The sequence below is a fragment of the Mustelus asterias genome, chromosome 22 (genome assembly GCF_964213995.1).
Source record: "Mustelus asterias chromosome 22, sMusAst1.hap1.1, whole genome shotgun sequence".
Lineage (NCBI taxonomy): Eukaryota > Metazoa > Chordata > Chondrichthyes > Carcharhiniformes > Triakidae > Mustelus > Mustelus asterias.
In genome coordinates, this window is record NC_135822.1 from 5,909,879 (window position 1) to 5,922,050 (window position 12,172).

Genomic DNA, 12,172 nt, shown 5'->3' on the forward strand with positions numbered 1-12,172 from the left:
AATGTTCATGACTGAGCAATTAAGGAAACAGGCTTTCTTCCTTTTAACAGGGAATATTGACATTCTTTGCACTGAATGGAAACTGAATACAAAACCACGTCACCGTTTTCCTGCATTGCTTCAGTTATGAATTTGCTCCTCCTCTTCCGGCCATTAAACATCACCAGCTCCACTGCAATTCGGATAATTGGTTAAGCTCCATAATATCAATGGCATCCCTGACCTGTGGTATCCAGTTAACTTACCCGAGTGAGTGCATCAGGCACTCATGTATGCCCTAAGTAGGATCACATGTTACGTGACCGAACAATTACTTCTGAATTGTGGGATAACTCAACACAAATAATGTGGCCTTCTCCAGGTCATTCTGTCTCCCAAAGGCAGTAAAACAGCACACTGTCAGACTGGTGTATAGGCTAATAGATTTATTTACAGCTAAATAATGCACAGCAGTAAGACACAATAGTACAATACTTCAAACAAAAAGAAAAATCAGTTCACAAGGGGTAAAGCATTTTTACAATGTATTTCTCACATGGATAAAGTTTTGCAGTTGAAAGTCTTTTGCAGGCTGCCCGTTGCAATGTTATGAGTAAGCGATGAGATTTCAGTTGATCTCAATTGAGTTTCACAAGTAAATTGAACACCGAGAGATGTCTAAGCCCTCTGAATAAAGAACTGCTACTTAGTCACAGACAGTAGTGGACACTTCCATTTCTTGCTAATGAGCTGTTGATAATTTGTCCACGGGTCTTACATAACTACTCTTTGACCACATTGAATAGCACCCAAAGGCTACTTTATAGATCAAGCAGCCTCCCATATTTCATAACTGGTCTCTAGTCCCTGTTTTGGTGGTGAAAAAACACCATTTTAGTTACTTTCAGAACTGAACATTAAACACAGAAATTTGCCCTTTTCCAATGTCTCAAAACTCCTTTTCTCAGTCACCTTCAGCCTCTTTAGCTGTCCCAAAATTATGGTCAGAGCAAAACAGCAAAGTCTACAGGGTTTGGAAATTATAAGTTTACATCACTGGCAAGGTCAGTAATTCCAAATTGTCCCAAGAAGGCTTCTTGAACTGCTGGCAGTTTGCTAAACCATTTCAGAGGGTAGTTAAGAATCAATCACATTGATTGGATCCAAGGGCAAGTTTCCCTTCCTTCAAAAATGTCATTCATGCACTCAGTTGGGTATTCATCACAACCTGATATCTTCTGACAAAGTATTAACCCTAAGTTCCCCTCTCCACAGATTTTGCGCGACCTCAAATGTTTTACTATTTTTGTTTCATCCCATAATTGTCTATTTTTTTCAGAAATCAAACTCCATTTTAATGATGTTTTACAGTTCACTAGATGGTAGTGATGTTGCCAATAGACATTGAGATGAAAATCTAGTTAAGAATTTTCTCACAAATGAAGGTCAACTTAATTCCACCACATTATCACCAATCACATTTTCCTTTGTTTTACTAACCAACTGATTTGTACACAAACCTTCCGAATTATACTTTTAGATGTGTGATACAAACACGTTTGCGTACATAAAATCAGTAGTTAACATTACCAAACATGTACACTTTCTACCAGAATGCTCAAACCAGTTATATACATTTGCATTTCATCATAACGTGGATCTGAAGTAGCTATCTGGGCTGATGACACCTACAAACAATGCAATATTCCTAAGTCGCAGGCCACCTGTGGGGAAACAACATGGTGAAGGAACACCGGGAGTTCGAGCCATTAAAAAGACAAACACTGGCTTTAATTGTCCTTTTATTTTCACTGTAGTGCAGCGGGCAGCAAGCTTTATCACCCCCAGAAATGTCACACTACAGAACTCATTAAAACATGCTGGACAATATTGTAGTGTTTAGGGCTGGAAATTTATTGTAGCTCAAAGACTGTTCAAACTGATCTATCATACAGATCTGTGAGTAATACCCATATTGGCTACGTACAATTTATAACATGATTACATCTTGGTTAGCTTTTAACATGATAGCCTTTAAGTCTAATACATTATCTACGATGACAATATGTGGATAGACTTCAAGTCTCATACACAACATGAACACAAGACATCTATGTCAGACAAATACTTTAAACATAGGATTTATACTTTCCCAACTTTGAAAAAAAAAACTAGCACTCGTTTAAACTTGACAAAATAAGAATCAAGTAAAACCATATTTCCCCCATTGTTAGACAATCTACAATTTAAAGTTACAAAAGAATTGTGTGACTATTCCACTTCCTGGATGTACATCATTAAGTTATGCTATTTGCAAAAATCAAGGCACTCCCAACCAGCTCACCTCAATCCAGTTCAAATGACATGTTTCTGCCAAGGGCAGATCCTGATCCATAGAATGGGAGAAGATAGATCCAAAAAAGCAGACCTGGCTTCAAGGGGTAAATTTGGCCACAACATGGAATTAGACGCTGTACAACTGGCAAGGATTTATAGAAATCCTGAATAGTATCACAGTCTGTACTAAAGTTCTACATTCGCAACTTCCATCAAATAAGAATCTTGCATCCGTGTGTCTGGACTTCAGTTCGAATCTCATCTTCAACTGTTAACAAATGGCTGATTTAGCAGCAAGCGAATATTTTTCGATTAGTGGTATAACACGACTGGCCCACTCTTGGGTTAGGATGCTTGTACACAACTTTTCCCATCATCCATTAATAACAATTCTCTCTGAAACAACAGGCCGATCCTACTGCAGCTTCAACAAGATGTTGGAAAACTCACTATAAAAGTGTCTTCAGATTTCTGTGGAAAGCTAGTTTGTGAGAGAAACTGGATTTTCAGCTTCACCAGGGCAATGACTTGATTTCTGAGCCTTAAAACTCAGTGATAATTAGCGATATTGCCATTCACACAGCAGCTAAAAATACTCCACAGAGACATCTTGTGGATGCTGGCCTTTCCATAGTACTTAACCACATTCTCTGCACTCAAAACAAGAATGTACGCTTCGGGTTTCCAAGGTTTACCCTAAGCAACACAGGCCTACAAACTCACTGCCTCTTTCTGTTTGATACTGAAATGCTATGGGTGTGCCCATTTGAAGCTACAAAGGCAAACACTCTCAATCAAGTAGTTCCTGGATTCAGAATGTAAAATTGTAGAAATGTTGCAACATTTAAAACCTCTTGCAAAATTTTTCCAATTCTACGTAATTCAAGGATAAGGAAAGAACACAACAGCACAGGAACATTCATCACATCCATTTCCTACCAGGCCTCACTTTTCCTTCGAGAGAAACCAAATTCATCTCTTCCCTTCTAACCATTTACACGTTACCTCAATCAACAAAAGTTCCAACATAAATTTTGCGTCAGCCACAATCTTGCCGATAATTTTGACCACAAGTACACCCGAGATTCTCAGAGATCCTTTTCAAGTTCTCCTCGTTTCCTTCAGCCAGGCCTGCTTTGTGCATCTCACCAAAGCTGCATATTTTAGTACCTTTCTGGCAAACACACTTTCATATCAATTAAAAATTTATTTAAAAAACATGGAGGCAGAGAACTGTTTTAAAACCAAACACATGATTCACAAATGAGCCAATTTCTTTGTACAATTTCAACTACAATATTACCAGGAGAAACCAAAAGGTTTACTAAATGTAAACAGATAGCTTAAAACTACAGTACAATTCAATGTACAGGATCTATTTGATAGTTATTTGAAACATGTATGAGCCAACAGGGAAGGCTCACAAAGAAAGCATATTAAGTTTGATGAGCCTCTCTCTCCCCATTGTAAATCATCCATTTTAAAAAGACAGTATTACCTATGCTTGGTCTATACAGGGCCTGCTTTTTGCCAGTCCACCCACCCAATGTAGTGAAACTTTTGCATAGTGGCTGCCAATTCTCCATTCTGGTTAACCTTTACTTCCATTTTTAACAGAGCATAAATATTTGAAGATACAGGAGTTTTATGCAAAAGAGCATACAGTCTTAAAAGCCTAATTATAGGTGATGCTGGTTAAGCAGTTAAAATTACCCAAAAAGCCTTACTTCAGCTTTAGCATCTGAACACATTGAAATGTAAATTACAACAGTACTATTTCATGTGGCATCAGTAAGGATGACTTTATCTTAACAACAGCCAGCACATTTTATAATTAAGTTGAGCAGAATTGACATGGAGCCTCAAACGGTCAACATAAAAGATACACTGTCTCTTTAAATTTCTGCCTTTCAAACTCAAGTCTGTCCAATCCCTGTTTGTCACTACCACAATGACATTAATTACATAATTTCAATATATTTACAAAATATTAAAAATCTTGTTATTCCTCTACATAAATCGACCTCTTCTGCAATTTTTTTCCACATGCACTAGAAAAAAATCTGTGACCAGGCCAAAACCAAGCAACTTTAAACGCTACTCAATGCAATTTCTCTTTTCAATGGAAACAGAAAATAGCAAAGCTGCCTCTTAGAGCAAAGGGGACAGTCCTGAAAATTGTGTGTATTGTCTAGCTAAAGTCACTCATCAGATGACAAGAAAAAAGTGCAAGATGGTTCCTTAGGTCAGATGGAGTGAGCAACGGAGTCTCCAAAAGCACAAAGCGACAGCAGAGAGATCAATAGGTAAGAGTTGAGTCATCCCATTCAAGTTGCTGCTGTCTGTTTACATTCTGCTGGTCTTCCTGCTCACCTTCTTCCTCCTCACTGCTTTCAGATTCTGCACTAGTAATGTCATCCTCCTCATCACCTTCCTCACTTTCTTCCTCTTCTTCCTCCTCTTCCTCTTCACTACTATGCTGGTCCTCGTATGTCTGGTGAGGCGACAGAATAGATCAATACGACAAGGAACTTAATGACCCATGTCCCTTCAAAATGCAGAATAAAAACATTTATATACACATGCGTGCACATAAAAGTGCACGCTAGCAACTTATTTCCTGCATGGTTAAAAATGTAAAATGTTTTTGCACTGTATTAAATTGTCATTTACCTCCATAGGATTTACTGTAATAGTCAAGGCTGAATCATCCCAATCCATCTCATTCTCTTTCCCATTCTCTTGATCCCGCATAGTCCGCTGATGTGCGGCACGGATTCGGAAGACCCCAAGGATTATCATGAAGACCAGGAAGCTGACGCAAACCACAATGACAACTGTTGCGGCACTGGGTACAACTTGAACAAAAAAAAAAGTTTGTTAAAAAACTAAAAAAGACATTAATTGATAATCGGGAACATGGCCGACAAGAACATCGACATTTACTGAAACTAATTTATTTTAAAAAAGGATCATGACTTGCCTGGAACATGATACCGTTCCTCCAGCTCCACATTTACATCCAAACACACTAGATATCTTTCAACACTAAATTAACCAGATTTCATAATGTGGCTATTTGCCATTTATCATAAAATTTGACTTTAAAAACACATCGTAGGCTCTCCCTGACCATCTCTAGTTGAAGCAATTTTCTCCCGGTCTATAGGAAGCCACTAAATAGAACCATGGGGGACTTCCATGCATTGTGCAACAGCTGGCTTCGGGTCACTATCTGAGTTATACTAGTTGACAAGTTATAAAGAGAACTGGTAGCTGTATGAATGCAGGTTACTCTTAATCCTGACTATGGAAGTGTGCAATTGAATAGAATATTACAGGACTAGGGAGAACATTTTTCCAAGATCATTTCCAGTTTTTCAAATTTTCACAATTCACTCCAGAGATTCTGGAATGAGCTAAGCTCTGCGATTGGCTCTACACTTCTTGAAAGACAACACAAACCCATTGATGTGGGATCTGTTGCTGTCAAAGTCCTAATGTAATTTTAGATCAGCTAAAGCTGTCAGTGATATTATGGTCAAAATGAAATCTGGATTAATTTGGCAAACCTTAATCTGTTAAGATCTTGATTTAAAAACTTACAACACGGGAATAGCTGGATTCTAATAAATACAATAAATTAAAAAATTAACCACAGGCAAACTAAAAATATTTTCTTACTGTGATTACTAGGATTGACATGCGCAAAATCCTTGGTTAGCATTAGAGAAAGAGGCTTTATGTCCAGCACAGATTTGGGAAACTTATGCATGGTACTGAAATATTCCAAGGATGGAGATTTTTCTCATTAGGATGGCTGTTTATACATTTTCATATGATAAACAAATTAACATTCAAAACAGTGCACCCAGTGCTGTGGTCCTGATTGAACCAAGATCTTATCAGATTTTTTACCAAATTGAAACTTATTGCCTGAATTTTGCAAAAATAGAATGAAAAGGCAGAGACTTCACATTCCACCTTCCGTAATTAAACTTTTCCAGGTACCTGAGGATGAATGTGGGTTTGCAAGATTGTGCCCAGACAAGTCAACGGAAGCATGCTGAACTGGGCGAACAAACTCTGGCTGTGCCAACACATGGTTGGGGTGCTCCACTGGATTAGCTGTGTGAATCACATTGACCTGAAAATAACATGTACATCTCAGTTCAACTGACCCACAAACAACATGTAAATCTCAGTTAAACTGACCCACAAGACTCGGACTGAAGTAAAATTAGTAACCTAAAAAATATTCCTATCCTTTGTTCACACCAATTGTAGAATATAATAGAATTCCTACAGTGCAGAAGGAGGCCATTCAGCCCATTGAGTTTGCACCAACCACAATCCCACCCAGACCCTATTCCCATAACCCCTCATATTTATCCTGCTAATCCCTCTGACACTGAGGGTTAATTCAGCACGGCCAATTAACCTAACCCACGCACTGTGGGAGGAAACCCGAGCACACACAGGAAACCCATGCAGACACGGGGAGAATGTGCAAACTCCGCGCATACAGTGATGCAAGCCGGGAATCGAACCCAGGTCCCAGACGCTGCGAGGCAGCAGTGCTAACCACTGTGCCACCATGCTGCCAGGATTGTGTCCAGCATATTATATCCCTGATGTTTTCCCAATGACAGACCTGAATCATCATCTTTTACCTTCTTTTAGTCATCTAAGTGTGATAGTTTAAGGTGTAGAATTGTTGCCAGCTCTCCACTGCACAGGGGAGGCAGTGGCATAGTGATATTGTTACTGGACTAGTAACAGAGTGATGTGGAGATGCCAGCGTTGGACATGTAACAAAGTGCCAGGGTAATGAATGCTCTGGATTCGAATACCATCGTGGCAGATATGAATTCAATAGAAATCTGGAATTAAAAGTCTAATGATGACTGTGAAACTATCGTTGATCATCATAAATCCATCTGGTTCACTAATGTCCTTTAAGAAACAAATGGCTGGCCTTGCCCACATCCTATGAAATAAAACTTAACCTACGTCAAAACAGTTCCCATTTCACCACAATTGAAATATCAAAAGGAAACCCAAAAGCTGCACATGAAGAATTCCAAATTGGAGACTCAAGATACATTCATGGGACTGCTACAGAGATCAATGTGCTAGTGCAAATCATAAATTTCATTATCTTTGATCTTTGTCAAACATACAAACTATACTTGAAAGTTGAGATGTTAACTTCTGATCACCCAGTAAATCATAGAATTGTTACAACCTTGAAGGGGACCATTTGGCCCATCATGACTGCTAGACTGCTCATATGAGCAATTCACCTGGCATCACCCTCATGCCTTCTCCTTATAATCCTGTGCATTGCTATTTGAAAAGGAACATTCTAATGCCCTTCTGAATGCTTTGACTGAACCTGACTCTACCACTCAGGCAGTGCATTCCAGGCCCTAACCATCCGCTGCATTCCCCTCTCATATTGCTCTTGCTTCTTTTGCCAATTACCCTCTTATACTCAATCCTTTCACAAAGGGAACAGTTTCTCCCAATCTACTGTCCTGATCCCTCTAGATTTTGAATACCTCTATCATATTTCCTCTCAGCCTTCTCTCCTCCAAGAGAAACAGTCCTAAATTTTCCAGTCTTTCATAACTGCACTTCCTCATCCTTGGAAACACTCTCATTAATCTTTTCTGCACCCTCTCTTAATGCCTTCACACCCTTCCTAAAATATGAAGCTCAGAACAGGACATAAATGCTCCAACTGAGGCAGAATAGTGTTTTATACAAGTTCAACATAAACTCCTTGTTCATGCACGCTATCTTCATAGGATACTCCATAGGATGCTGCATGCTTTAATCACTCTCTCAACATGTCTTGCCACCTTTAATGACTTAAACACATATCCACTCAGGTCCCTCTGCTCCTGCACCCCTTTTAGAGTTGTACCTTTTATTTTATACTGTCTCTCCATGTTCTCCTCCCAAATGAATCACCTCATTTCTCCACTGAACATCTGCCACCTGTCTGCTCATTCCACCAACGTGTTTATGTCCCTTGACATTCTACACAATCATCCTCTCAGTTTACAATGCCTCCACGTTTTGTATCACCGACATAATTTGAAATCATGTCCTGTACACCAAGGTCCAGCTCATTAATAAGAAAAGCAAGAGTCACAATACTGATCATTGGAGGACTGCTCTACAAACTTTCCGACAGCCCGAAAACCATCAATTAACGCTTTGTTATTCAGCCAATTTCTCCTCCATGTTGCTACTGTCCCTTTTATTTCACGAGCTATAACTTTTCTCACAAGTCTGTTGTGCGGCACTAAATCAAATGCCTTTTGGAAGTCCATGCACGCCACATCAACAGCTTTGCCTTCATCAGTGGATGGTTAGGGTCTGGAATGCACTGCCCGAGTGTGGGGCAGTCTCTCTTATCTGGTCAAAAAGCTCCAGCCGGCTAGCTAAAGACTATTTTTGAGATTTTAATGCAACAGAAGCTTGCAGGCTTCTTTCAGCAAAGACCATAGGAGTTTTCACCTACCTCAACTTTGAACTCATTACTGGCATAGCGTCCATTCAGCTCTGAGCAAACAAGTTTAAACTTCCTTTCAAACAGCGACTCACTGTTCCAGTTTCGGTAACGGATCAAATGCAGCATTTCTTCATAATTTGACATTGTGTTTACACCTAAACAAATCAAAACAATGCAAGAACATTGAAACAGATTCCAAAAGATAACTAGCATTAGGATTTTCTTTTCAAAATGATTGAAAGCAGAAAACTCAATTGGACATCGCTAGGCATGTTTATTCAGTGAGCAGTTGAACCACATTAGAAAGGTCCTGACGCCTGATCTGTTATTTTACATGTCGGAGAGAACTAGTAATGTTAATATTGAATTTAGCTTCCCTGACTTAGGAGAAAAGGGACAAAGGCAATCAAGATCGTGATCTCAGATTGATGGCCAGTGACCTTGGCTGCAAGTGTTCAATCAAGCAGTCAAATAGCTTGCTGGCAATTACAGCCAAGGTTCTCAGTTAATAATAGATGAGGCACCAGAGGAAAACTGGACCCTAATAAGGAGTTAAAGTGATTTGATGAACCATGGAAAATTGACAGAGGAGAAAAAAATCAATTGCATGATGTTCGCCATCCTAAATTGTCTATGGCAAACCCAATCTCATTCAGTATCTGAAGGCACTGTAAATTTTACTTAAATTTAAATTGGTTATATTACGATGCAGATGCACCTCAAGATATTCCTCCCATTCAATTTCCTCTCCCTTTCAAACTTTCTCTAGTGCTCCAGCTACAGTTTCTACAAGTGGCCCTTTCTGTACCTTGTTCAAATGCTAGTTCTGCAGGAACACTGTAGACGCAGTTGAGCTTGGTCCTGCCCTTGTCCAGCATGAGATGCTCATTTCCAATCATGCTTCAATGAACAGTGTTTTGCAACATGAATTCCAGAAGGGAGAGATGCTGACCCAAAAGGTCTTTTTATGTCTAAGAGTTCACCATTACTATTTTAAAAGTTTATTTATTAGTCACAAGTAGGCTTACATTTACACCTCAATGAAGTTACTGTGAAAATCCCCTAGTCGCCACACTCTGGCACCTGTTCGGGTACACTGAGGGAGAATTTAGCATGGCCAATGCACTCTAACCAGCACGTCTTTCAGACTGTGGGAGGGAACCGGAGCACCCGGAGGAAACCCACACAGACATGGGGAGAACGTGCAGACTCTGCACAGACAGTGACCCAAGCCGGGAATCGAAGCTGGGTCCCTGATGCTGTGAGGCAGCGGTGCTAACCACTGAGCCACCGTGCTGAGCATTTGGGGAGGTGGGTTAGGGAAGTAGATAATACTTTTCCCATTTCTAATGTGTCTTTTAAAGTAAATGTCCTTAAGCCTCACACAAAAAGCACATCACCACAATTAAATCTCTAATCCTTGAAACAAATAGTTTTCAAACTATGTATTGAGGAAAACAGACATTTCCCTAGCACCTCTATCCTGACTTCAGAAGAATAAATTTAGCTACTCAAAACGAAAAGAACAGAGTGAAACCAATTAGTGAATAGAAATAGCAACATGCTGGTAAGTAAATAAACTAAGGAGGAACTTGATAAACAAGCAGCAATCTAATGGCCTCAGGAACTGCTTGTGAACTCACCAGGCATGAAAGATCTCAACTTTAAAACCTATGTACAAGATAATGTTTTTATCATTTCTTGCTCTTCACATCTGCGGCACATCTATAAAACAATGCCTGCAGCCCTCCACATTTTAATACTGACCTGTGATAGTCATACCGGTAGAGGAGTTGCTCATTTCCATACCCCTTTGTCGGAGCTGAGATGGATCAACTTCAAAGCACTCTTGATCTGTATTCAGTTCATCTCCAAGAACAGAGACCTCACATGTATCCAGATTGTGCATGATCTCTTCAGATACCATAGATTCTTGGACTGCAAACAAAAAGGCCATTGAACAAAGAACAAGCTTCAGTTGAATAGAGATTACTTGCCAATGAAAGGACATCATGCCAACACTGGTCAATTTTAAAATTCTCACCACAATATTAATTTCGTTAACTGCATTTACTTGGGTAGGACAACTCGATTCTTACAGCAATGCTAACGTTGAAAATCTACACCAGTTGATTTTCCAAATGGAATTAACTGGGATGAGGAACAAGTTGCGCAGAAACACAGGTGATTGATGAACTCCCAACAGGTCAAACTAATGTGGAAAGATTAAATAAAAGCAGAAAATGTCAAATACTCAGCGGGTCTGGCAGCATCTGTAGCAAGAGAAGCAACAGTAAAGGTTTCATGTTGATTGTTTTCTCAGAATGGTGCCGTAATGCTGCTGTGCTGACGTTTCAATGATCAATAACAGGGTAAAAATGATAAAAGACGGTAATGTAGAATTTGCTGAAAATATGTAGTCCTTTGATCAACGGCAATCTCTACCCAAGGGTGCCAATAATGAGGAGGTTGAAAAAAAGGCTCGAGGAGTGTGATCCTTAGCCTCGAGGGGTGTTCAGCATTAAGGTGCAGTTGGAAAAGTTGAGAGAATTATTAAAAACTTAAAATGCTGCGCAAGATCCACTAGCTTTAAAATTAAATTCTTGACACTTTGCATTTGTCATGCTCATTCCCTAGTATGACTAAGTAGCCCTTTAGGAATTACCGCTAAACCCCACAAAAAAATAACGAAACACTTCTCCCACCCCGCCTTCCCACATGTAACACTGAGGCCTATATAATTCAGACCTCCCACCACTGGCTATGCCGTGAGACCAAGATTACCAGTCTTTCCATCATTTTTGCCCAATATACCAAATATTTGGACTTGAATTTTGTGTTAGCATCTATCAGCGCACAATTATTACGCAGAAACTTGGATAGGAACCTCTGGCATCTGTAGACACACATTTAAACGTGAAAACCAGATCTTGCTGCCAGAGGTAATCCTCTTCTCCATAATATGTGCTGCAGCAGACCTTGCTAATAGATACAGGATTAAAAGATATGCAAGGCACGTGAACAAATATTAATGCAGTAAGATCAGGATGAAGTACATCACTATCTGATAGGAGCACTCAGTAATATCCCTCTATTTGGATGATCATTAAATCATAGGAATATTGGATAACAGGAGTAAACCATTTGGCCCTTTGAGCCTGGTCAATAAAATCATGCCTGATCTGTGACAAATCTCAGCCTTTGTCCCATAACCCCAACATCTCTGATTAACACAAATCTACCTATATCAAATTTTACATTAACTGATCCAGCATCGACTGCTGTTTGCAGAAGAGTTCCAAACTTGTACTAACTACCCAATTACAGTCC

At 39.5% G+C, this 12,172-nt stretch overlaps 1 protein-coding gene across 4 annotated transcripts in view; it reads right to left on the bottom strand.

The window, feature by feature from the left end:
• Positions 1-410: 410 nt before the first annotated feature.
• Positions 411-12,172, bottom strand: part of clstn1 (calsyntenin 1) — a 75,910-nt gene continuing 64,148 nt past the window's right edge. For all 4 annotated transcript variants that reach the window (XM_078238694.1, XM_078238692.1, XM_078238691.1 and 1 more), the window contains 5 exons: positions 10,610-10,780; positions 8,852-8,997; positions 6,328-6,463; positions 4,990-5,174; positions 411-4,810 (listed from right to left, as the gene is read on the bottom strand). In XM_078238694.1, coding sequence (XP_078094820.1) covers positions 4,616-4,810; positions 4,990-5,174; positions 6,328-6,463; positions 8,852-8,997; positions 10,610-10,780 — 833 coding nt within the window. In that variant the 3' untranslated portion in view covers positions 411-4,615. The remainder of the gene's footprint in view (positions 4,811-4,989; positions 5,175-6,327; positions 6,464-8,851; positions 8,998-10,609; positions 10,781-12,172) is intronic.